Genomic DNA, 27,068 nt, shown 5'->3' with positions numbered 1-27,068 from the left:
CCCCACATTGCTCTTCAGCATCATTATGCTCCAACCTGGAGAGTCTTTTCTGAACGCTTACAAGACGACGTCTTACCTTGATGGTTTTGGTCTGAAGTCTCAAGCCGTTTAAAGTGTTGATTGCCTTTTCTGCATCTTTCGGGTCCACGTAGTTCACAAACCCGTATCCTAGGCTCTGCCCTGCAACAACAAGGTAAGAAAAATGTTTAGAGTCAAAGCGTAAAGACTGGACAAGTCAAAACAAAGCCTAAGATTACAGTTAACTGAATTACCTTTTTTTAAAAAAAAAAAAAAAAAAAACTTTATTGCATTTGTGAAATTAAAAATGCCATTTCTACTCACAAAAGAAAACAAAAAGGTCAGCAGTTCATTCTTAAATATCTAATTGGCTCAAACCCGTGGAAACTCTTAAATCAGCTCTTTGACCTATTCCAAATTAAAAATGACAGCGAACTGCTCTGCTGTCACATCAGTTCATCAGCGACAGTAAATTAGATGAGACTGTTCCCCTCCTGATGCAGTTCAAATTGTGCACACAGTTTCTTCCACCCTTCCGGCCCAAAGCAGTTTCTTTACAGTTCTACATTTGGTCAGGTTCACCAACTAAAGTTGTATAAAGGAGGCTTTATTGATAATAGTCTTAATTTTCAGGCCTCAGCTGTAAAGAAAACAGAAACAAATCCAGTGACATCCAGTATTTTACTCCAGAGTGATATAAGATGAACTCACATTCTGAATGTAAATCTGACAATATTTGAAAATCACTGCCAGTTTTACTGTACATGGGTTGCAAAATGATTGTAGGTTGAGAATTAAGGTTGGGTGATTGGTATCCATTAACAGTTCCTTCCACTTTATTTCAGCTTGTTTAATTGCCCTTTTGAGAGTTTGGACTTGGAAATTAAGTGTAGCTGTCATTTTCCCCCTCTCAGATTACAGTTCATCGGATAAGCCAAAAGGTAAAAAAAAAGCCCTTAAATATCAAATGTAGCATCTTTGTAGGGACTAAAGCATTTTTAAAATAACTCTGGGTATAACCATTCATGACCAAAGCCAGGAAAAAGAAACTCTTCTGACAAATCAGTCACAACATCAAGCTCATCCTGAACAAGCAGAAGGCAGCCCAGAAACAAAACTCTCATCCAGCCCGTTTGACCCATTCCTGCTGCCTCCATTATTAAAGTTCTGACCAGTTTAGTTAAATTGTTTAACATTCTCCTGGTTTTAGATGTTCTAGTAGAAGTCATGCTAAAAGCTGCATAGAGAAAAGCCACTTTAATATAATGCTGTAATGCCAAACGTTGAAATAACGACAACCACCTTCCATCAGCATGAAGACAAACGTATTCATCAGTAATCAGACTTGATCTTGAACACCTTCATTCCCTCAAAACGTGTCCAGAAGTTCATCTGCAGCTGGATTTTAAACTCCACATCTCCCATTGTGAACCATCCTGTATGGATCAGCTGTCACCGTTTTGCCAAAGTATACTCCAATATTGTTAAGTTTTCTGACAAGGTAACAAGACTGATTGAGGGGAGGTAAACTACAGAGCAGCTGAAGATTAGACAACCTCTTTCAAGACCTTTTCTCTTTTTACATTTCAAGAAACTAAAAGATTGTCAACAGGTTAGCAACTTTTTTATCCTGGGAATGTACATGGGACGATTTCTGATTTCATATCAGCAGCCTGGTCAGAAAACCTTAACAGCAGCTGTATATCTGTGAGAGATTGAGAAACGTTGACATAAAAATCAGCAATCAAACAAATCTCTCCAGCTGAACTGTTGACTGGCTGCATTATAGTGTTAAACTGCTCCAGTCAGTCAAAATAAATAAATAAACAGACTACCCTCTAATCAGGACATGTACTACTAAACTGGTTCTTTATTTTAAAGTTACAATAAAGACAGTTTTTTGTATTGGCGTGCTTTTGTTTTCTAAACTGGTTCTTTTTATCAAACACATTTGATTATTGCATTTATGCATTTGGCAAACAAAAAATAAATTGTGTAAATAAGATTTATTACAATCAAAGTTAATCAAAACCTGCTTCAAACTGAAATCAAAGTTATTCTAACGGGTAAATGCATTGGGACTAAAGTGCTCAAAAAGAAAAATACATTTAATATTTAAACCTACACAATTAAAATGTCCTTGATACTAAACTGTTGCTTCTTTCACTGATCAACGGCAGCTGCAGACGAGGAATTTGAGAATTTATTAGTGGAGGTAAATTGTGTTGTGATTCCAATAAAAAGAATCTAAAACTTTGGTTCAAAACATTAGCGAAAAAGACAGGACAATTTTTGCATCTTCTCAATGTTCAATGTTAACATTGAAACATTTTAAGTAATAGACTTCAAAATTGACTTTTTGCCCTTTTGAAACAAACAATTTGACTTGTACGTGCAGAACCGAAAGTTTCAACATTAAATCTAATGCTTCAGGCATCCAAACTAGAGACACTGTATTAAACACTGAATTTAGGCCAGTTTTCCTCTCTACCTTAACATGAACGTTTACAGCATTCTGTCTTAGACTCCATTACTACGAGTTGTTCTAGTGATCATGTAAAGTTCATGAACTCAATTTCACCTTGCAGAGCTCGACCAAAAATAGCCATCAGTCGAGCATTTAAAATGAGTTGTGAAATGACACGTTCACTGAAGCCTGGGGGGCAAAACACCCACTGTGTATAGGACTACCTTACTGTACTGATGTCTTATGGAACCTAACAATTATACATTTTAAAACAGAGAGGCATTTAAAAAAAAACTTGCTCACTTTTAGCTGTTATTTAAAAACAAAGACTTGCTGAGATCCACTTCCGAACAGCAACACCCATATTCCAATTGAGCGCTGGTGATGCCCATAGTGGGAGGAAAAGACTAAGCCTTTTTCTGCAGCAGCGGCCAAAGCATGAACATTTAAAGCGAAAAGGAAGCGCATATATCTCTGGTGATTACTAAACATCTGATGTAGCAACCGTATACTGATGTAGGCTGGCTTAAATCCATCGCCAAAGGGCCAAGGAAGAGACAAAAGCAATACAGTCCGGAGGGAAAAAGGGGGGTTTACGTAGAGCTGAGAAATCAGAGCACCATTCCAAAGAAATAACCGAGGCTTTGAATAATATTAAGGATGTAATTTTTCCCCAACCTAATTCAAGTCAAGTTGAAAAGGAATTTTAAAAAATCTTCCTTTATCTGTTAAATATATAATAATGTTGGTTAGAGGCTGATTATAAGTGAAGCTGACCATAAATTTATGATCAATCCACGCTGAATTAAACAGGCTGTAAATGTCTGCAACAGTGATCGTCAATATCATTTTTATGGAATTAAATTTGATTAAAACTGGACTTTAAACAGGTCGGAAACTTACTCAAAACATTTGCATTTTTTCTAGCTTGAGAGCATTAATCACACCTCATTTCCTTAAACATTACTTCAAATGAAATTAGCAGTGAAACTGAGTTTCATCAGTTCTGCTTCACTGAAAATGTTTGTGCCACTCTTATCTATGACTCAATATGAACAGTGAAAGGGGAAAAAATTTTTCTGTAATTCTTATTCAAAACTGGCTGGCAGTTTTTTGTGCGCTACCAAGTCCTAGTTAAAAAAACAAACTTTACTCAAAAGAAACTTAAAATCTAAAAACCTTCTATTCAGAAGGCTGATATGTGGACCTTGTTAAAGAGGTGCTCATTGCAAAGTGACGAAAATCTGAAAAAATTTCATTAGGAAAATCCACACAATATTGTTCCTTCATATCTGTAGTTTGCATTCTTAAATAAAAACTTTGTTAGCTAACTTTGTGAGCAGATGCCAGCTACCATGTGGGTTTGTTTACCTGTGGAAACAGCCAAAGTCACATTTGTTTACCTCAGACTACAGCCAGCCTAATGTAGGTATGTCTGAACAGTTTATTTTCAAGTGTAAAAATAAAATGTATACAGTACACTGTTTATATAATGGTGTCACATTCCAAATAAAACATTTTAACAGTAACTGTGTCTGAAAGGAGTAGGAGGAAGTATTATGGCAAGCCGTTTTAACATAAATTCGGTTTACCGCCCTTACATTCCAGATATCTCAAATTGTTTTACGACTAGACGTTTTAGCGATTTAAGATATCTCCAATTATATTTCGACTAGACAAAATACATATTTGAGATATCTCTAATTACATTCTGACTAGTCGAAATGACGTCAGATTTACCATTGACTTGAATGGAGACTTCAATTCAAGATATCTTAAATGAATTACTGACTATCTGAAATACAGATTTCAGATATCTTCAATTAAATTATGACTAGTCATAAAGTAAATTCAAGATATCTTGATTTTAGTTTTGACTAGTCATAATTCTAATTAAAGATATCTCGAATTACTCCATAATTCAAGATATCTTAAATGTATTTTTGGATAGGAGAAATGTTATTTTGACTAGTGAAAACTAAATTATAGATATCTTAAAAGCAAATAACGACTAGACAAAACTAAATTAAAGATATCTTGAATTGTAATTTTGACTAGTCAAAATTCATTTTAAGATATCTCTAATTGAATTAGAGATATCTTAAATTATTCGGCTTTTCCATTTAAGATATCTTAAATTGACATTTCGACTAGTCAGAATGACTTCATTGATATCTCGAATTAGTATTCTGTCTAGTCAAAACGTCATAAATCTACGTAGCATTTTGGCGGACAGTGAAGACATTTTATGATTGTGCTATTGGTTAGCAATGTCGGGTCAGTCCAGCTCAAGTCAGTCCGGCTCAAATACTCGTGTTTTTAACACAGTATTTAGCGCTGCAGCTCGTGCTCGACACGAATTAAGAAATTCCGATAATTTATTCTCTGCAACAAGGAGACTTTCAGTTCCTCCAAGCCGTTTTTCAGGGCATTGTGTGTGTCGGCAGAAAGTAAATCAGAAATTCTTTGCAAATTTCTTAAGCATTCTTCAAGTACACGATTTTCGCGTTCTCCGCATATCCCATACTGAAGAGCTCTTTCTATATTGTGACACTTTCTTACAATTTTGTCCAAAACTGCCAGCGCCATTGTTCAGGCAATTGTTCGGACAGCTCATTAGAACCAAAGAGGGGCTTACACGCAATGTCTGGCTTCAGATATCTAAAATTGTAATTCTGACTAGTCATAATTACGTTTAAGATATCTTGAATTGATGTGTGACCCGTCAAATGACAAATCTGGTGACTTGAATTATATCTTGAATTATTATTATTACTAGTCATAATGTAAATACAGATATCTTAAATTACCATTCCGGATAATCAAAATGTAGTGTTGTCTAGTCAAAATGCATTTTTAGATATCTAGAATGTAATTATGGATAGTCAGACGAAACCAAATTTATGTTAAAACGGCTTGCCATAGAAGTATAAACTTATGTGCTCCTACACCTTCAATCGTGACTTCAGCATGCACGTGCAGATTCTGGAGCGTGGACTCGCTTTTCAGAATTGCGTTTAATTGAGCTAGAAAACTACTGAACAGCGTCAAACTGCACCATGTGGTCAAGTTAGAAAAAGCTTTTTTTGTGCTCGATTTCATACTTTGTGACGATTACTTTTAAACAGCTTGTTTTAATGTCCGTTTTAAACTGTGGCCTATCTATCTTTCCAAGGAAATCTTTACATTTTTTGCATTCTTTTGATTAAAGCACTGCAAGTTCACATTTAAGCAAACACATTTATAGATTCTACTGAATGTTCCTTTTGTTAAACAAAAAGCTAATTTTGTTTTAAATTTACAAACTAAATCCAGCTGCAACTTTAGTTGAAAGCTTTAGCTGCATGAAGGCTGCAGAACCCTGACTGTAAAGCATTTATTAGTAAAGAAAAGCTGGACATTCATGACAAAGTTATTTCAGACGGTACAGGACCGAGGATAATAGCATAAAAATACCTAGCTTACAGTTTAAATGCTTGTTATATTTAAATTATATAAATGCCAATATAAATAGTTATATTAAAAGAAAAAATCTGGTTTTGAAAATGACATTTGTAAACAACGCTGAGTGTCCAAACACAAATTTAAAAAGAAATCAGAAAATTTCCACATTTAATTTCACGTTTAGGAACTTTCATTGCTGCGGATAGACAAACTTTAATACTTGAAGAGTTAGATTTGTGAGCGCACCCATTTAATGATTTTGATAAAAATCTAAATATTAAAACTGCCTGTTAATTTCTTTGGCCAGAGCGGATCTGAAAAGGTTCTGAGACGAGCGCTCTTTTGAACAGGGTTAAATTGGTTTTACAACATCACACTTGAATTTTAATCCTTGCTCGTGATTTGATTAGACTTGCAGCCCAAGACTCGAGCAAAAACAGAATACGATATAGTTTTAACATGTTTTTAACACTTAAAGCTTAATTTCAAAGTGTTAAACATTTGGGGTTTGGAAAAAATCTTTGCTTCCTGGTAATTAGTTTATTTCCTGTACAGATCCAGTTTACCTGCAGGTGATCAGGTGTTACAGTGTATGCAGTGCTTTATATTTTCCCCCACTAAAGGACGTGCTGATTTCAAACAACTTATTTAATTTAGTTCTCTGCCCACAAGTTATTTTCAGGGTTACTTTCACACTTTTTTCCTTTTTTTTTTTGTATAAATATGCTGAGTATCACGGCTGCTTTGTGACTAATCAGAGTGTTCAACACTGATTTTGAAAAATTATCACCTCTCAATTCAGCTCAACCCATTTCACACAATCAAACATTTCCCGGGCGAATGGCTACACAGCGGCATTTAAACCGTGCTGGAGTACAATACTCGACAATTTTCATCAAGCCTGCATGCAAAACAAGACCCTCGGCCTCTCCTCTCCACAACCTTTCACACGTCTTCCTTTCTTTACGTTTCTATATAATAATAAAGCCACTACAGCTGAGACAGAGGCATGGAGATAAAGTTAACTTTGAGCATTTAACATACTAAAAGTCACCAGCAGAACAGTAGGAAGACTTCTGAGCAACAGTACATGTATAAGTACCAAAGGTTTTGGTATGGGCTTTTCAGATCAGAATTAACACATACCAAACAAATACAGCCTTTTAAACCTGAAAACATGCAGAATGTTTACTTAGATAACTCTACATCCCACTACAACTTTAAATGTAGCACATGGAGACCACAAAAAATAAATAAAAATTACAGCTTTTTACTCAACTATAGTGATGGTGAAAGGTGCAACAAATACCAGATGGACCGATTAATCAGCTGAGATTTTAATCTGTCAATATTGATCACTTTTACAAAAGGCAATTGGCCATGTATACTAAATTATTAAGTAGGAAAATGAAGACGCAGCAGTTGTTACAACCTGCTCACTATGCCCACAATGTAGTTTAAAAAGTGAGAATGCTCTTTTATTTTAAATGTGCATGTTATTCTAAGGGTTGTTAAATATACATTTAAGTTCAGCAATTTTTGTTATATTTTGTGAAATGTAAACCCCACACTGACCAAAAAAAGAAGGAAAAACAAAAGTATTGGCCATCGTCTGCCATGATATTTAAAAACGGGCATACTCAACTCATAGTGGTCGACTGCTAAACAAAAGCTTTATGTCAGCATTGTTCAACAGTAATGGGGTATACAGCTGGCTCCACCCTGAACTTAATTACTCACTTGAAACCAAATCACCTGAACATAAACGGCACAAGAAAACAAAAGTAAAGTCCAAACCAAGCTGCCTGTAGCTTTCAAACAGTCCCTTATAAACAACTGGGTCGGATTTTTAACAAATGTCTGAGGAGTTTCCAGAACAGCAGACATGCAACTAATCTGTTGTCAAAAGCAGAGATTCTCAGCACACGTTCAAAGTAACAGAACCACATGACCAAGTTTTCTCTTGTCAGTATTTTAGCCACCAAATCATACCAGCTAAGCAAGTACAAGCTATACTATACCTATATGTACCTACCGGCATGCAACGTAACCCCCCCCACACACACACACTTGTTTCTCTTAATAAAACACCCAACTCTGGCTTCAAAACAGTGCATACCAAGCAGTGATATTTGGGTACCATTGCACCCCTAATAAGCCTGGTGAAAAATTTGCCATGAATATTAAACGGCTAGCTGTAGTTGGACGCACATCCTCCATGTTATTTTGTTGAAGGTGACGACGCTGGAGTCAAACAATTATCTGCAGTCACACTGAGTAAACACCCGTTGTCCTCCAGTCTCTCACTGAAACAATCTGCTTCCTCTGACTGTTGATGTTTCAGCAGAAGGAAAAGACGCTTTTGACTCGGGAGCGTCTCCACAGAGCATGAAGGTCTGAGTAACCTTGACCAAAACGGCAAGCAGTTAAAATCCAGCAGCCTTAGCTGTTATCACCGTGCTCGTGTCACACAGAATCAGTAACACCCTCTGCAGAATGTACCCCCCCCCATTAAAAGCAACCTGAGCTCCTTTACGAGTTGAATACCAAGCCTAATGCATGAAATATTTTTCAACATAGGCAGCTTCTTTTGAGAAGCCAGTAACACAACAATCTTATTTATAGAATCTGTGTTTATAGCACCTAATATCAACCCATATGTTCCTGCCCGATAAGCTAAATAATTGGTAGAAGATGGCAATTTTATAGCTTAGTTTGCCAACTGTCCATAATTAGATTTAGCAAAGTTGGATGATTTTCAGCAGTCCATTATATAATTTTAACACGCAAACAAAAAACACTGTGCATGCAACATGAAGCTTTTAGTGTGAACAATAATAATACAAAGACTCAACAATTTGAGTTCAATCTGTGCAGCAAAAATGATCAGGACCGCTCGTGCCATTACACAGCAATGAAAACAGTCGAGTTACCTGTTATTTTATCTCGGACAAGTTTACAGGACTCAATCTCTCCGATGCTCCCAAACAAACTCTTCAGCTCTTCCTGGGTCATGTTCTGAGGCAGATAGTTGACTATCAAGTTAGTTTTACTGTCCTCTATGCTCCCCGACTCTACAGGCGAGGAGCAGTTGTTTGAAATTGATGAAGGACCGTTGCTCGTATTGTTGCAAGTTGGCCCATTGGACAGCTGTGTTTCCATGGTAGCAATTACCTGCTAAAGAAACAAAAAGAAAGAAAAAAAATGTTAAAACTACATGTACGTTGATGGAAAACCACCAAAATATTAACAGTCAAAAAAAAAAAAAAAAAAGGACTCTTCACACATTGAAACTTTGTTTCGCTGGAATGACTTCTGGCGATTTTGGATGTTTGAATTGTTCAGGACAAAAAAGACAAGTTTTAAACGTATCCAAAGCACAAAGTCAAATTGACATTGAACAAAATCATAACTGAGTATTAACGTTATAGGGAATTCAATGTTTAAAACGAGGATGTTGCAATGCTGTGAATGTCAATGTTTTGTCCAAAAACGGTCTCAAATGTGTAAGTGACTTTAATATATAAATAAAATAAATCAAATGAGGTTAGTTTACAAACATCATTCAAGTTTAAGGTTGAGCTTTAAAAAAAAAAAAAAAAAAGAAATTCATCTGTGGTTCTTATTTTACGATCACTACTTTTATTCCTTTGAAGACAGACACTGAACAAAGAAATAAAGCACGGATAACATTTAAAATGGCAAAGTTGCGTTGTTTTTGTTGTAGCTCAGTTAAAAAATTTAATGCAGCTACCTAAGTGAAATTTCTGGATATGCCAAGCCTGCAGCCGTCAGTGCACTAACATCAGATAACAAGCTTTCGAGATTTAAACCACTTAAAGCAACCAGCAACAATGTATGAAGAGTCATCCTTAATCATCACATTCACCATGTGCAGAAAACAGATCAGTGACAACAGGCCAAATTATTCACATTTTAGCTAGTTTGTGCACACAAAGCAATAGAGCATAAATTGAAAGAAAAGATTTGTATGAGATATGAACAGGAGCAGAGTTTAAGACCACTTTGAGCTTTTCCTATGAAGCCCAAAAATGTGGGAATTCCCAAATTCGAAAAGTGACTCAGTTAAACTGAACTGAATTACGACAGTTTGTACAGATCATTGGTATGGACTGAGTGCTGAGACAAAGGCAGGCCTTCAGGCCAAATGATTTAACAACAAAAAAGAAGTGCCACAGACCCCAGTCCAAGGCTCAGGCGCCCACGAACCACTTCTAAGCAGAGAAGCCACATCGCACAGTCTGACTGCCATGTTAGTTTGGAGTTGCCGTCTGTAAATGTGGACACAGAAAGTACTTCATGTTAGATCAACAAGCAAAAAAAGCAACAGTCAGAGATGATCACATGTGATTGGTGGGGGATGAGAAGAACTTTTTATTTATTTTTTTTTTTGGTTGTCCATACAGATCGGCTGAAACAAGAAAGAACCAAACAGCAATGTTTCACTTGGTCAAAATTCATCTATAGAGAGTTCAGCTGAAAATTGATCCAAGCCAAAACAACAGCGGGGGAAATAAATAAGGATTGGTGACACGATGACACGCTGAAACAGAAGAGCAAAACTCAGCTTGCTGCTGCTCTGCTCACATCCAGAATGAGCACAAATACTGAATTTACAAAAGGCATGTTGTCCAGGCATAAAGGAGGAAAGTAGCAGATAAACCAATAAATCATGAGACGCAGAAGCAGAGTTCAGAGATCATGAAGCAAAAAGAAAACTAGGACTCAAAATGAAAATGACTCAAAAGCAAAAAAAAAAAAACCTGTTTATTATTTAATCATACTACTGAACTGACTAATAGTCATTTCAAAAGGCCAGCCAATAGACAAAAATCTATTTCCATCACTATTCAAATAACTAAAAACAAAAATTAGAATCTCAGCTGAACACTTGTAAAGGTAAAGCTTGCATACACGCCTGTGTTAAATTAGGCTCCACACAGGGGTGACACCATGACTACCCGTGTTTATCATCCAATGTTTAGATGGACCATTAAAGATCAACACAAATACACATACAAATTAAAGCCTAACGTGAGGAGACTAGTCTGCCTGTAAATTACGCTGACAACTGACCCTTAAATGGAATTAAACTCAATTTTAAAAATGCCCCAAAATTCTATTACCATCTGATGATTCATCTGTACATTGTGTGATTCTGATTACTAACGGTTTTTGTCAAATTTTAACTGTTAAAAGCAAAAATAAAAACTTGTTTTAATCAGTTTGTGCAGTGTTATTTGTCTAAATATGTATGATAGTCTAGTCCTCAGAGTTGTAGTTTCTCTCTCATATCACAATTTATTTCAGCATGTCAAGTGTGCAGCTGATAACCTCACTGTTCTACATATATAAGTTATATGTTGGAACAGTTGAATCCTGATGGTTTGCTCGTACTACAGTAATATTTTTGCCAACATGTGAAAAACATTAACCCACAGTTTTAATCCTGAGGACAATCTCTGCACAATCCTCTCTGTTACATGAGAAAGCCCAACGCCACTGAAACCTCCAATAATCCTTCTAGAGTTACAGTTCGAAACATGCTGAACTGCCAGAAAGCCTAGTTTCAGACAACAACTGAATAGAGTTAAAGACAACAATGGTGGACGGGAGGAGAAGTTTGTAATTAGAGCAGAGCTGGTGTTGCAAAAATAAAAATAAAACTCAAAGCAGAACCATGGAGGAGAAAAGTCTGAACACAGAACCGTTACTGATTCGTTTAGTGAACAGATTGGATTCTTCTGAACAGCTAATCAGAAGTCAGATTAACTCACTGCTGCGTGAGTGTCCATTATTATTACCTCAGCAGTTCAGAGTTATGTAAAGAGATGAGTTATTGGATCTAAAGAAAAAGTTGTTAAAAAATAAATAAATCTCTCAATACATCTAACCATCCATCCATCCATGAATAATATGAATTGTTTAATTAATTGCAATCAAATGAACAGAAAGCAGAACTTTACTGAATAGCCCTGTGATAGAATAGATCCTCTGAGGGAAATGGGTTCATCACAGCAGCCAAGTTCTAAATTAAAAGCTTTAAACACAAACCAAAAACAAATCTTAACCATTCAGTGAAACTTAAGACAGGTAGTGCAATGATGGCAGGGTATACATGATTGACATATTTACAGTAACACTATCACACTGCTATTAGTTCAGAATTTATACTGAAAAGGTTTGGTCATAAATATGTAGATCTATATGTGCATGCACTTATGCAACTTAACTTTCATTTATTATTGTTTATTTAAGTGTGTATCAGTGTGTAACAGACGTAAAAGCGCCATCATTTATTTGACCCCAAAAATGAGCCAGTAGTATTTCTAGATTCTCATATCTTGCTTGACATCAGGGAGTATGAATCAGGATAAATTGGTTTAAATACCACTGCTGGAAAAGCAGAGAGGAGCAGGTCACCAGCAGCACAACACTGAATCTGTTACATAAATGAGATTTGGAAGTGAGGATACTTCAACATGGTTGAAAATAAGAGGATATAACCTGCATGTTATATAGTCCACAGCATTTCTGCTCACTGAAGACTCGAGATTATTCCTCACATGTCAGAGCATCTTTGAAGTTCAAGTTTGGCTTATTTGAACCAGTTCAAAAGTTTGTGGCCAACCAATTTTAAAACTCAGCCATTTAAAACTCCACCTAATTATTCACAAAACTCCACAACAAATGCACAAATTACTTCATTAGGACTTTGCTTTATTAACTTTTAAGCTCATCAATACATAAAATTATATTTAAGAAAAGAAAAGAAAAATATTCTAGTTTTGATCAATACAGTCTGATGCTGCAGTCGATAACTTCCCCCACAGGGCTTTCTACACAATTTCTTCTCCCTAACAACTCAGGGATTTTGTTCATACTTTTCCAAGCAACTAGTGTTCAAAACAAAAAAAAAAGAAAACCACATTTCTCTTCAGAGCTGTCAAAGTAGCTGCAGGCTGGACACAGTTATGAGTGTAAATTTCTGACTCACTTTACAAGTAAATCACCACAAGTATTAAGAGACACAAGTAAGCCATCAGCAAATTCAATCCAAAGATCTGAAGCAAAAATCTCATTCAAGACTTAAACTACGAAATAAGACCTTAAAGATGCATTTAAAGTTATTTTTTATGACATTTACTTGCCTTTCTACCTTAAAAAGCCATGAGACTCCACGGGGTCTTGACTTGCACTTGGTAACTTGTTTAAAAGTTTACAAAGACTGCCATTTAAATCAACATTTACCTTCAGAAACAATATAATTAGGTAAATAGGATCTGCTTGACAGCAATTCAAGTGTCAAATGGTGTCAGTATACACACAAGCACCTGCTGTAACAGCCCGAATAATCAACACCAGCTCAACACCAAGTAGTAACAGCTACCACCAAGCAGGAGACGAGACACAGGTCAAAGATGTAGAGAAGTACAGATCAGGGGTGGTTTATAAAATGTATCCCAGAACGTCCCACAGAGCTCAATTAAATACATTAAGAAATTAAAAGATTATTTCACCACAGCAAACCTGCTAAGAGAGGGTCATCTGCAGAACTCAGACCAGGTAAGGAGGGTATTACCCAGAGACTAACCAGGAGGCCAAAGATGACCCTGATGGAGCTGAAGCTCTTCTGCAGACACAGGATCTGTCCACAGAACCACTATAAGCTGCACAGAGCTGCACTCCGTGGGCCAGAGGCACAAATAAATAAACTATTGCTTTAAAACAACAACAACTACAAAAAATCCTTTGGAATTTTCCAAAAGCCACAGTCTTTGTGGGAAAAGGTGCTATTGTCAGATGAGACTAAAATAAGACTTTGGGTGGGAAGAACTACATCATGTCTGAGAGACCTACCACCTCATGTTGAGAACAGCATCCCTACAGTAAAGCAAGGTGTTGGCAGTATCATGCTGTGGGGATGTTCTCCCCCTCACTGGGAAACCAGTCAAAGCTGAAAGAACGCTTGATAGCACAAAACAAATTCTTAAATTTCTGTTTCAGTCATCTAGAAATTTGAGACTGGGATTAAGGTTGACCTCTCAGCAGGACAAATGTTAATAAACCCACTGCTGAAGCAACACGCCTGTGGGTCAAGATGGACCAGGTGAACGTCCTGGAATGGCCCAGTCCTTAATCTGACAGAATCTCCCATCTGACTCCAAGGACCTGGAGCAGTTTGGTCCAGATGAGCCAAGTTTGTGGAGACAAACAAAAGGACTTTCTGCAGCAAAATGTGGCTCTACAAGATATTTACATTTGGGAGTGAATAGTCATGAATGCACCATTTTTCAGTTTCTAATCTTTTAGAACAACTTGAAGCATTGATAGACAGGATTTTTGCAAGTTTCAGAAAGTTAAACTACAACCTTTTAAAAGATAGTTATGATTCAAATGTCAAACCCCCCCCCACACACACACACAAAATCATAATAAAATTTCTTTCAGAGTAATACATTTTTTAGTCCCCCGATTCAAATTAAATTCAAAATCATTTAAAAAAAAACTTCAAACTAGTTTACTGAATTTCCATTAAATTCCTTCTGATATGGCTGCTGCATGATGAGCCTTTTAGTTTTTATTTCATTACTGAATTTATTTATTTTTAGAAAACATCTGAAATCCTCAGAACTGCAACACAGAATGAATGAATGAATGCTGATAGTGCATTAAAAATAATGATAGGAGCAAATAATGTAGAAATTTCAGATACAACTAACTGCACTTTGGTATAAAATGGAAAATCTATTTAAGACTTTAAAAAGCCTAGAATTGAGATTGTTAAATTTGAGAGACTTTTTATGACCCTGAAGAAACCCTGATAACTCCATTCTCCACAGTTAAAACTGAAAATCCATTTTAATTTCACGTTTATTTACAACAAAAAAAAATTGAATATGGGGAAGTGCACTTTTGCAACACAGCAGCTCCGACGGGCCCACTCCTCTGTACATAAAGGGAAATGCAAAATTCTGATGAAATAAGTTTAGGGTGATTCTCCATCTGCATCAAGTCTCAGTAAATTTAACTTAAGATTTCCAACTAAAAGCCTGCAGTCATTACTAAAGCTCCATTTGGCCATTTCTTTCAGTTTGTTGGGTCCAACTAATGAAAAATGTCAACCTACCATAACTCAAATGCTGATTGATTTTCTCCACTCACGCAATAAAAACAGCATAGAACTTGCCAAAAAAAAAAAGAAATCTTTTTAAGAGGGCACCTGGGAAGTAGGAAAAATAAAAGTCAATGGACCATTTTTTATTATTTCAATATTTTGCAATTATGGAAATGTGGATTAGGATCAATGCAACCATCTACTCCAATATTTCAGAAACTCAATGGTACTGCCTCTATTGTTTTTTCTAAATCTTAAAAATTCTGATCAAATTCACCATCTGAAGTACATTGCTGTGATTTGAACTGTAATAAATAGAAAGTTTAAATCTTGTTTGGTAGTTGCATTACAAACCTGAACCCGAGTGATGTGACTAAAAAGGTAAAACATTCACAAACGTACCCTTTCATGCAGTTATGAACTGAGCTTTTTGGTTTATTTACAATAATTCTCAGACTTCAAACCGTGGAAACAATATGAGAAAGGCCAATTATAGAAATTACCTTTTTAATCGAAACAGAAAAACAAGAAACTAGCGTTCCTTGAAAGAAAGAATATCCTCTGCCTTTCATGCCAGAGTTTTACACTGGGATTATTGTTTGTTAGCCATTGTTGTAGCCATTTTGGTAAAATCTTGAAAACTGTTGTTTGTGAGCTCATGTAATATCACGAGCCGTCCCACTCAGTACATGTTACCGACTCCGCCTTCACCTTTCAGTGGCGGGGTATAACAATCTCAGCCCGTCAAAGTGTCAAAACTGTCACTGGGAGAGATTAGTCTTAATAATGCACACACATTTTCTGAAAATTCTCTGTACACAGCAGGTTTGTACAGACTTTTTCAGTGCTCATCATTTCAAACGTTTTTACTTTTCCCAATACTCCACATCAACTGGAGAGAGACTGAGATAAAGGTCACTTTTATATCCCATAATATGCTGATCGCTGTAGATTCCAGCCAAAAAAGATGCGCAAATCCTGACCAGAAATAGTCACCACTCTCAGGATATTTGGCTGTCTCGTTTGTATACTAAAAATAAAAATGCTTTTTGTGAAACACCTGATAAAAATTTTAAACGGGCTTTTCCTTCTCACAAATTTGCATTGCAATAACAGACACCTGTGCACGTCTGAACATGTAAATGAGTGTACAGTTGAGCGTGCCTGCAGACTTTAATGAGCTGCTGCACGTGGCTGATTGACAGGAAACGTGATGCCAACTACAGAGCTGCCACTGAGACAATATGAAACTAAAAGTCATTTAATACACAAGTTGGTTCTCAGTCGGCGTGTCTAAAATCTGGAGCGGGAACAAACAAGGCAAAACTGACAGGAAGTGATGAGTTAAAAATATATTTTTTAAAAAAGTCATACTGTGACCAAACAAATGCACACTGATATGCAGACGAGACACCGATTAAAATAGTTTGTCAAACAATAATAATAATAAAAATTGGTCATGCCTGTGCATAAAAAGAAGCGGCAGCTACAGATTACTGTACCCACAACTGAGGGTTTGTTTTTCTTTTTAAGAGAATGCTCTACGATTAATTATTTTTTAAGTGTACAAGTTCTTCTCAGGGTTGTTAAATATACATTTAGTTTAGGCAATTACTGTTAGTTTGTTAAATAAAAAGACATATTGGCCAAAGCATTTAAAAATCTGTTTTGTATTGGCTATTTGGCCTGATTTTTAAAGATTGGCACCAGAAAAACTAATTGGTCAACCTCTACTGCAGATTTACGTACAAAAAGCCAAAAGTAAACAACTATTAACTAGGGATGGGGCCGATACCATCCAGTGTTGGGATCAGGTTCTGATACCGGCATAATTTGCGTATCTCAGCTTTCTGATCCAACCTGCACAGATCTGCGTCTGCTGAAACGTCTCCACATGTGATTCCCTGCCAGCTGCTCTGCAAGTTGGCCTCAAACTGTGGAGTGGATTTCCTGAACGGAGGCGTGTCTCATGAAACCCAGAGTAATAAGACCATTTAATAATTTGCAGCCAGCTAAAACCTGAGCATTGAGGACTGAACAGCACTGCAGCTAACGGCTAACCAACCTTTCATTGCAACACGTCTGCCGTGAGGAAGTATTTCACACTACAAACATCGGAAAGCAAGATCACAACGTGTGATTGTCGCTGAACCAGACTCAAGGTTTTAGACTCCAAGTTCACCAAGTGTTTTACAAAGTGAACTTAATCTACGTCCAAATATATTAAAGTTAAAAGCCCTCAGCTTGTTTGAATATTTTATTTTTACAAATTCAGTTATCCGTCAGAAAAAAAAAAGGTCCAAATCTTGAAATGCAAACAATTTTCTATATTTCTTATTCTTTGTCTTCACATGCATCTAGACCTAGAAAACAAACAGAATTTTAAGTTTTCAGACCGAGTGGAAACCCTGAGGAGTTCCCGATCAGCGATCAATCACAAACCTGAATTTGGCAACAAGATATTGCCAAATTGCTGCTTAGTTCCAATAAAAGCACAAAGATGAGTCAAGGTTTGACATCAAAAGATCGGACTTTAAATCTACCACCAATGCAAAGGTGGGTGTTAAGATCTGAAACATTTCGACTAAAATTTTAAGTGATGTTCAGGAACTCTGAGCAAAGAACTTTTAAACCCTTTTAGGACAAACAGTCTAGAAATAAAACTCATCCACGACAACTCAGTACTGCAGAGCTGATCTTTGTATGAACATACAGCTGAAACCTGTTTTTTCTTTTAACAAACATTTTAAAGCCCATTAGTCAAATAATTCAAGTTGTTAAAAGCCAGGAGAAGTGAAAGAAGTGTGACTGCTTAGTTCAGTTATGTTTTCCTTGGGATTAAAAAGTAAATAAATACTCCACTTGATTTGAAGAAAAACATTTTTTAAATATTAAAGTACAATTCACAAAGCCAGAATTTTGAGCTCTTTAGTTTTTAAACAATAAAAACTGCCTAATGAACATCCTCCAAGAGCAAGGTTTGATATTTTTGTCAGTGGTTGTATGGTCACGTCTGAAAAGGGAACGTGAGCGCCAATGAGAGGTTTTTGCTCAGATACCAAAAGGCCTCTTGAAAATTCATTTCAACCCCCCACTCCCCCAGATGCCATTCCCCTACAAATTAGATTTTTCTACATTTCTTAATTTTACAGTGTAAAAAAATACCCACACTAAAAGGAATTTAAGGGGAAAAAAATTATTATTTTTTTTTTTAGAGTTTGGAATGTCTGTCAAATTAGAAACCACGTGTATAAATGGTGTGATGCTCAGATTTACTCCAGCTGGATTTAATCAACTTTTTCTTAGTGATAATTTTGTGAGAAAAACTGCTGCTTTTGTTTCAAAATTACCCTTACTCACAACTAAGATATTTCGCCAGAGACTTGGAAATAGTTACACATCTGCAATAATTATACAACTTTCAGCGAGACCATGAGCAGCAGAACGATATTCTGGTGACAAGATGCTGAGGATGACTGAATGTTCAGTACGTTCTGTGAAGGTCAGAAAAGTCGCATCAATATTAAGAATCATTTATCATACATTAGAAAATCCATCCCCTCTGTAATTTCAGCCTTCTGGATTCCCAGCAGGAACGGCAGCGCTGACGCTGCATTACACAATGACAGAAAAACATGAGTCATTTCATTCTCTGGTGTGTCCCTAAGGTCAAAAACCATAAACTGCATAACTCGAGCAAAAATAGCAAATCTAGACATACAGCTTTAACCCACATGACCTATTACCACTAATGCATTTCAGTCATGGAGGAAACGCCCTCAGGGTGCAGGACTGTACCATGGAAAAGCAGCTACAGTTGGCTTATTTCCACTTCCTAATACTCAAAAAACCATGTCCTCAAATTACACCCAGGTATATAATAGAATGACTAGACTGGATTGTCTCATCTTATTTCTGCATTTAACTTGAAAGCATTTGAGGCTTCAGGTAGATTTCTTTGTTTTCTTGGATTAAAGACAGTTTATTGTGGATCAAATTAAATGATTCAAAAACTGCTGCTCAAATGCGTCGGTTCATGAAGTTACAGAATCAATGTGGAAAAGGCTCGTTTGCCAGAAATACCAGCATGACGATCTGAGCTCTGAGCAGAAGACACGCCAGGCCTGAAAACTTTCCTTCGATGCTTCGTTGTTATTCTTCAGCCCACAAACTTCAGTCTTCTGCCCGGAACCTTAAGGTCCCCAAGACCCTGTTTAAAACTTGTGGTGACCAGTTCTTTCAGGCCGTAGCCCTGAGGCTGTGAAAGGCCCTGCCCCTGTCAATTCCTTTAAAAAGCAGCTTAAGACATTTTTATTCGGACAAGCTTTTAGTTTAATCTTCTACTTACTGTTTTTGTTTTATATTAAACCTGTATCTGTATTTCTGTAAAGCACTTTGTGATTTTATCTATAAAAGGTGCAATATAAATAAAGTTTATTTATTTACTAAAGACAAAGTGTTTGAAGAGCAAACAGAAGGAAAGTGGCTTGAGATTTCTAGAGTAGAGGATCTTCACTCTTAAAGAACCAGTTGGCTTTGCTTCTGCTCAGTTTCATATGTTGTGACCCACTCCACTAACCTTACTGTATAATCTTAGAGAAAATAAATAAAAAGCTCAGCCGTTACCTAGGTGCAACCATTCCCAACAAAGTCTAAAGTAGACATGGTTGCAGCTCCTAAATAAGCCTAAATTATGAACCCACAGCACCAACTGCTGCTCATTTCTGCCTCCTCATTGATGAACACATCTCCTGTGCTTCTCTGACAGCCTGACATTCGCTCATTGCATTCAAGCTGAAAATGAAAGAACAAGCAGTTTACAAGATCTCTAAGGTCTCCAAGCAACCTGTGACGAAACTGGATGTGATTTTTGAGTACAGACCCTTCTCCTTCATTTCGTGCCCCATCCCTGCAGCCACCAAAGATTAAAGTCATCATAGCAATATCAATGCTATTTTTAGATCTGGTATGTCCACCCAACCTTAACGGCAGCATAAAATAATAAAATAACATTAAAAAATCTAACATTTTTAATTTAACTTGAGCAGGACTAGATGGAATAACTAAACAGACAGTAAATACCAACATCAAAACCCACAAACGGTCATCCTACAGTGCTGAAATTGTAAGTAGGTCACCATTTCCTGCTATGTTTCCAAACCCACCTTGAATGGGGGCTCAAAAAGACCACCCAATCACGCTAATACAAATTAGAAATATGCCTCAAAAATAAAACTGTGCCGTTTTTAACCTGCAAACAAAAAGCAAATCAAAGGGCTTCATAAAAATACTGAAACTGACCTGCTACACTCAGCCATAACTCGGATAAATTTTTTAAATAATTTTTTTAAAGCATTTTTGTTGTCATCAGTGGTTATTAAATATAACAAAGGGAACAGTAACTGCATGAGGGGGAAGAAAAAAAAATAGCGAAATGAAGACGTGTAAGCTCAAGCTCACCTTGAAAACATTACCAAGGTTTAAGTACAACAACTCGACAGGACTGCTGTGATGATTTGTTTTTTTAACAATTTATACAAAGGAGGTACAAATATTACTAATGATTCCATATAAAAGTACAGATCAACACCAGGGACCGAGCTGGACGTCTAGCATTGGCCAAACAGTACATATTTTGACAAGTACAAAATTTCAATCCAAGGTTAGTTCCTTCAAGGAACTAAAAGGTTACAACTGAGGCCTTACAGAACACTAGATTAAACCAAACCTTCTGAAATGTTAAATATTAATATTTGTTTAGGTGTCGAGGCTGTTGGACTGGCCTACACAAAGAAGGCAAACCAGGAAGTGTAATTCTGCTGTATTTCACATTTTGCATTTAATTTAGCCCAAATGAAATTTTGAAGGTTATGACCTTCAGCAAAAACACCACAATTTCACAGCATTAACAGTTAATTTGTTTTCATTTTAAAAAGTGCAAATACTATTACTATTTAACAATTATACAATACTTGATTATAGGTATTAGGATTAGTCATTTTCATTTTAATGCCCAGAGATGAAACAAGTGAACATGTTGAGTTTAAAATCACTCAGGACAGATTTTAAACAGATACATGAGCAACTTTACTATAAACATGTTTGTTTATGCTATTTAAGATGAAGGCTAAATTTTCTAATTAATCACAAGCATTGGGATTTTTATTTTTTTAAGTTTACCATCAGTCAGAAAGAGGTGTCTTGAATCACTGTTTTAAAACAGATTAAAAATAAATAAAAACTTTGTAGAGGACATTAAGGATATAATTTACTATGAGCAGCTGCTTTAATGACCCTGTAGGCAGGGAGCTGAAGTTCTTCCTTTAGGACACTGTTCTCTGTTGTGAACCATACTTTGTCTCATCTCGTTCTCAGGCCTTTAAACCATAAGAATGTATGAAGACACCTTGGGTCATCTTTTAACAGGTCACCTGTTACACAACCTTATCAACAGAATGCCATCTGTACAGTTTGTGCCTCAGCATGTAACTTTTGTAAAGTTTTAAAACTGATTGACTGCTTTGATAATAAATATCTTTAATATCCTTCCCAGCAGATGCAGAATAGTGATTTTCGTGGCAGCTTTTATTTTAAGTTGTGCCTCACGATGTAATGCTCTTGAGTTTGTAACAAAGCTGAATTTCATTGCTCTGACCTACTGCTAATGTAGATGCAAAACACAGCTAATATAGAACAAATGTTTCTCTGATTTTCCTCACAAAATTTAAACAACATGCTCAACATTTACCCCACATTGTAACTCGTCACAACAGAACATTTCATTGTCATTCACAGCTGATTTTTTGGACAGAACACTGCAAATTAAAGCTGAGGTCTCGAGTAATTCAGCAAACCTTATAACCCAACAAATCTGCTCCTAAAGATATTCAGAACTTGTTCCGTTAAGAAAATGACAAATGATTCTAAAGCGCTGCAGAGCCTGCTTCTATGATGGATAAACTGTTTAAACAACAAAAGATCCATTAGCTTACAGGCTAGTCTCTTTTTTGCACAGATGTATGGGTAACAAACAGCAGCGGGCAACAAAATTTATTTAAACTCAAACTAAAATGAAAAAAACTTTACATTTTGAATCTTAATACGGTTTAACAATTCCAACAAGTTCTAAACTACAAAAAACAACCATTTATGATTTAATTAATTACTGTACTTATTCAAACATTCCTCAGCAATCTTATTTTTTTTAAATTGACTAACTGGGGCAAGCAAAGTTAACATTATCAAAGCCTTGAATTTTAAAGCTCAACTTGCACCTCCTGCTGCTCTTTCCAACTATTAATAATCCCCAACATGTTAACATAAGAACATGAGATCAGAAAATTTGAAAACAAGACATTCAGCCAAAGTCTCAACTTGCCAAACAACCCCCCCCCCCAAAAAAAAAAGAAAATTATTTTAAGCAGTTATTTTCTCAAACAACCTCCCTCATGTGAACAGGAAACTCAAGCTACAGGAACATATTGAAGGGGGGGACTTAATTCATTTTCCATTTCATGTTTCACCTTTTATATGAAGTACAAACACTGGCTATTGTTCCAAGTGAGATTCAGCCACAAGGCAGAAATATTCCATTAGATAAACACTTGGAACACGATGCATGGCAACATGCCTCTTCCCAAAAATCTCCATCCAGGCTTTCAGCGTGTGCCGCCTGCCTGCAGCATCCTCTGAACGCTGGCATTTGAGTGCAGAGCGTCCCCAAGAGAGCCTGCCTCAGTTTTCTACAGAAACCAGGGCCAGGGAGATGGGGGGGGACTATGAGGTTCTGTTTTCTGATTACTTCCCAGATGAACCCATTCACCTACACAGTTTTAGTCCCAATGAACGTGGAGCATGTTTAGCTGGTGGTCATCTCAGATTCCCCAGAGATATGACATAAAAATTCACAGACAGTAGACCAACACATTGGGAGTGAAGTGGAGCCAATCGATGAAAAAGGCCTCGATTAGGACCCTGGTCAGCTCAGGACATCCCTAACCAGATGTGCAGATATCTGAGAAATACTGAGACTAAGAGGGCTATCTGTCTCACACTGACAGCGTTTACTTTTGGCCTGGTGCAGGTGAAGGTCTGCATGGGGTGGAGGCAGAAAGACCTAAAAGGCTTAACACATGGGTCTTAGTAGACCCATGTGTCTAATCTTGGACCTTGAGGGCCACTTTCCTGACTGAAATTTGTTGGCTTTAAACAAATAGATGCTCTCACACATCTGGAGGACTCAATATGGTGAAAAAGTCACTCAACCACTGAATCGGGTGTGTTGGGGTTAGGGAATCAACTAGAACATGTAGGACAACGACCCCTGAGGACCAGGATTGGACACCACTGCAGCAGACCCTGCACTGAAACCCAGAACTAAGATCTGCAGTTTGACAACCCATGACAAAAAGGGAGGAGAGCCTTGTTGGGATAAACCCAGAGTCAAGCAGGTAAACCTTTTAACAAGTCAGATTTGCTGCAGAGACCTGTTAATACCACAATGATAAATCTTTATACCTTCACCAATCCTAAACAAAACCTGCTCTCTAAAATCTGACTACAGCCCAGATCCTTGTTTAAGATTTTCAGACAGTTTCATCTCAAAGATGGATAATATCTGAATGATGGATACATGCCAACATACAGTCAACGTTCCTAAAGTTCTGCCAGTTTTAGACCTGAACATTACAGTACAACTGGTATTCACATGACAGCTGGTTAAGTTCAGCTCTTTTTAAATGTTCTTTTTTCTATAATTAGAACTATACAGGTCATCAGTTGAATGAGTTGTCTCCAGAACACCTACAAGGACCACACTAATGTGGAAACAGACGGGTCAATTGGCTGATAGAAAAACAAGAAATGTAAAGCTTCCTTCTGCTGCAAAGTTTCAAGCGTCTTTAAGTTGAGTCCAGAGCGAACGGTGAGATCAGCTTGTACCGAGGTGACACAGAGCACTCAAAGTGAGGAGGCATGAATCTCTGCTACTTGCTCCTCAGAGGATTAAATTGACCAAGTATGCGTGACAAGCTGCAGAGTAAAAACTCCAGAGTGCATACACTGACATGCACAACCCGTCCTTGAAAACTAAAAGCCCACAAGTAACAGTTCAAAATATCTCAGCTGAAAACACAGATGTGACTTGCCTTCCCACACACCAAGTACACAAAAGCAAATGTTGGAGCATACAATTGTGCAAAGAGGTGTTTGATAAGTAACGAGTTATGATGTTCACCCACTGGTGCGAGGAGCAGAAAAAATTGTTTGCGTTTCTGATCAACTGGAATCTATACATTATTATCTGCATATAAAGGCTTATGATGTTTTCTTGTAGCTGATGCATTTTAACCTTTGCTGACTTTACTAACAATTTTATTTTAAGTGATTAATGTCACTAAATTCCTATATTATGCTAAGCGACTCATGTTTACCTTCAACCCACATCTAAAGTTACTAACTGCATGTGCTTCACGAGCTGTTTATCTGCCACTGCAGAACACTGTTTAAGATGAGTCGAGGTGTACCTACAGAAGGACTCACCAGGCACCATCAGGACAGTCTGGAAGTTTGATGACCGATCTTCTAAGGGTCGGGATAAGAAAGACGTAATTCTGTAGCAAAGAGTCTGTTATTATTGTTAACCTTTACTTAACCAGGCAAATCCCTCTGAGAGCTCAGATCTCTTTTTTTAAAGCAAGGCCCGAGCCTGAAGGCAACCTAAACATGCATGTTTTTTTAGACCAAATACCTGGAAAAAACCCACACAAACAGAAGGAAAACACGTAAACTCCCCACAGAAAGAGCCCAGGCCCAACACGGGGTTTGAACCCAAGACCTCCTTCCTGTAAGGTAACAGTGGTAAACAAACCACCGTGCTGCCCAGCCTAACTATGTTCTACTAGTAAAAGTAATGCTATTCTCTTTTGTGCAGGTCATCATTTAGGTTAGATATGCTTAACAATTGGGCTCATATTAACCTAAATTTGATATAAAGACTGGGAGTGTAGTAAACTACAGGTAAATATGATCTAGTCTTGTTTCAGGTTGAGTGTCCTAACCACACTCTGTATAGCAAACTCCCTGTGAGGCTCCAACACGTTTAAATAAACTATTTTTCCTCTCACCGAATCAATATTCCATCAATTACAAGTCAAATTAAACTGACAGAAAAAGAGCCTTTGCTGAATAAGAGTGGAAACCATATCAGCTTTTCAGGATGAAGTTTAATTCTTAAAGTATTAAAATCTGAAAAAGAAAAAAAAAAACGGATTAATAAACTGATTTTTCTGTATTAGATTGGTGCTTTCAAACTGGGCCGAAGAGAACATGACTGTGGACGTTTTACATACAGCCTCAGCTCATTTGGCTCAAAATGCCAAAATGCAATTAGGTTTTACATTTCAGAAATCAAAACTACAACATAGAGCACATCAAACGCAAATGGATCACAAAACGTAATCATCTTCAGTTACATTCAGAGATCTGCACAACAACATTAAGCTACACAAAAATTACATAAAAGCGTGAGATGGAGAAGCTGTTGTAACGCAGGCAGTGTGTTCAAGGGCAATGCATTTCTGGCCTGCAGTAATGACCCACACATGCAGAGGGGGGGCCACCCTGTGGCCAACAGACAAACATCCAGAGCCCAGACTAGCCCAGTCACGCTGGGGGGGAGGAGGAGGCGGAGTTATAAAGAGAATGGGGGGGGGGGGTATGGATGACCATTTAAGAAGGACAAAAGGGACAAAATTGCTTCTTGCTAAAGCCACCCACTGCATACTAACCCAGTTCATACTGCGGCACAAACTGCTGCACAGAGAGGAGTGATGTGTGGCCTCCATGTCCTGCATTTTAGTCCCTGTCAGCAGCCTTTATTTAGAAAGTCAAACGCACACTCTCGATACGGAGAGACAGCCACTCTTATCTCACGTCCTCAGAGGCACAGAGGTTGCGCAAACTGTGAATGTTGCATGAACAGAGAGGGGAAGAAAAATGCCTAAAAGCAGCAGATATCCGTCACATATTGCGCCCGGATACGCAGCAACTCGGATAAGGAAAGAACTACACTGCGAACGGTGTTCTAAGCAAGAAAACGCAAACCATTCCATAGGAAATCGCTCTATTATATAATAGACTTATCTAGTTAGGTTATCTGACAAAAGCCTGCACAGCTAGCTACTTTAAAAAAAAAAATTCTTTCATCAACAGTGCTACATTTAAAAAAGCACATTATGCTCATTGTGCAATAACCAGTGTTTGACATTTTGAAAACAATGGCACGACACTTTGCTCCGTTGTTCCCCTACGCTGACAGAGCTCCTATATTTTGACAACCTTGTAAATTAACTGATCAGGCGCCTCGCAGCTTCCTGTCATGCATCGTCTTCTCACAAGCTTCCAACTTGAGCTAATTCAACACAAGCCAGAACCCCTTCGACCTTTGACGAGCAGATTTAAAGAAGGTGCGAGACAAACGAAAGCGCAAAAACAACATGAAATTAAGTTCTCCTGAACAAAAAACCCACTATAATTACCCCACAACCCATTCTGTGTGTTGCCAATAGGTGATATAACCCACCTTAAAATCATTACAAAGGTCAAAACGTAACCCAAATAAACAAACATGCACACTCATTTCACCTGAACATGCTTTGCTACGAATTTCATTTTAACTTTTTGACTAAAACTGGGACTATAAAATGTTTATTAGAATCACAAAATGGGCACAAAGGACTGGGAATTAAAGCAACCTTTTAACTGAACTGCCCAAGTTTAAAATAATAATGATAAAAGTAACTAAAGCCAAATATTTCAAATAAAGGGCACTAAAATGTAGAGCGGAGGTCACAGGCTTAATTGGTTATTATGCCACACCTGTGCTAAAACGCCTCTAAGCTGCGCAACGTGACCGGTGTTGTGCCGGAAAATGCACCCTGCGTAGATTTAATACATATCACATTTAAAACATGTGTTTAGAGTAGTTGGGGAAAAAAAAGA

General features: G+C 37.2%; 1 protein-coding gene across 4 annotated transcripts in view; it reads right to left on the bottom strand.

The window, feature by feature from the left end:
• elavl2 (ELAV like neuron-specific RNA binding protein 2) overlaps nucleotides 1-27,068 on the bottom strand; it is a 221,214-nt gene that overhangs the window by 10,140 nt on the left and 184,006 nt on the right. For 3 of the 4 annotated variants that reach the window (XM_037976428.1, XM_017414443.3, XM_017414444.3), the window contains 3 exons: nucleotides 10,131-10,221; nucleotides 8,863-9,106; nucleotides 77-180 (listed from right to left, as the gene is read on the bottom strand). In XM_037976428.1, the coding sequence (XP_037832356.1) occupies nucleotides 77-180; nucleotides 8,863-9,106; nucleotides 10,131-10,221 (439 nt within the window). The remainder of the gene's footprint in view (nucleotides 1-76; nucleotides 181-8,862; nucleotides 9,107-10,130; nucleotides 10,222-27,068) is intronic. The other variant, XM_037976429.1, reaches the window with a different exon arrangement.

This window comes from Kryptolebias marmoratus, linkage group LG7 (genome assembly GCF_001649575.2).
Source record: "Kryptolebias marmoratus isolate JLee-2015 linkage group LG7, ASM164957v2, whole genome shotgun sequence".
In the NCBI taxonomy this organism is placed as follows: Eukaryota; Metazoa; Chordata; class Actinopteri; order Cyprinodontiformes; family Rivulidae; genus Kryptolebias; species Kryptolebias marmoratus.
This window is presented reverse-complemented; position numbering and strand designations above follow the sequence as displayed.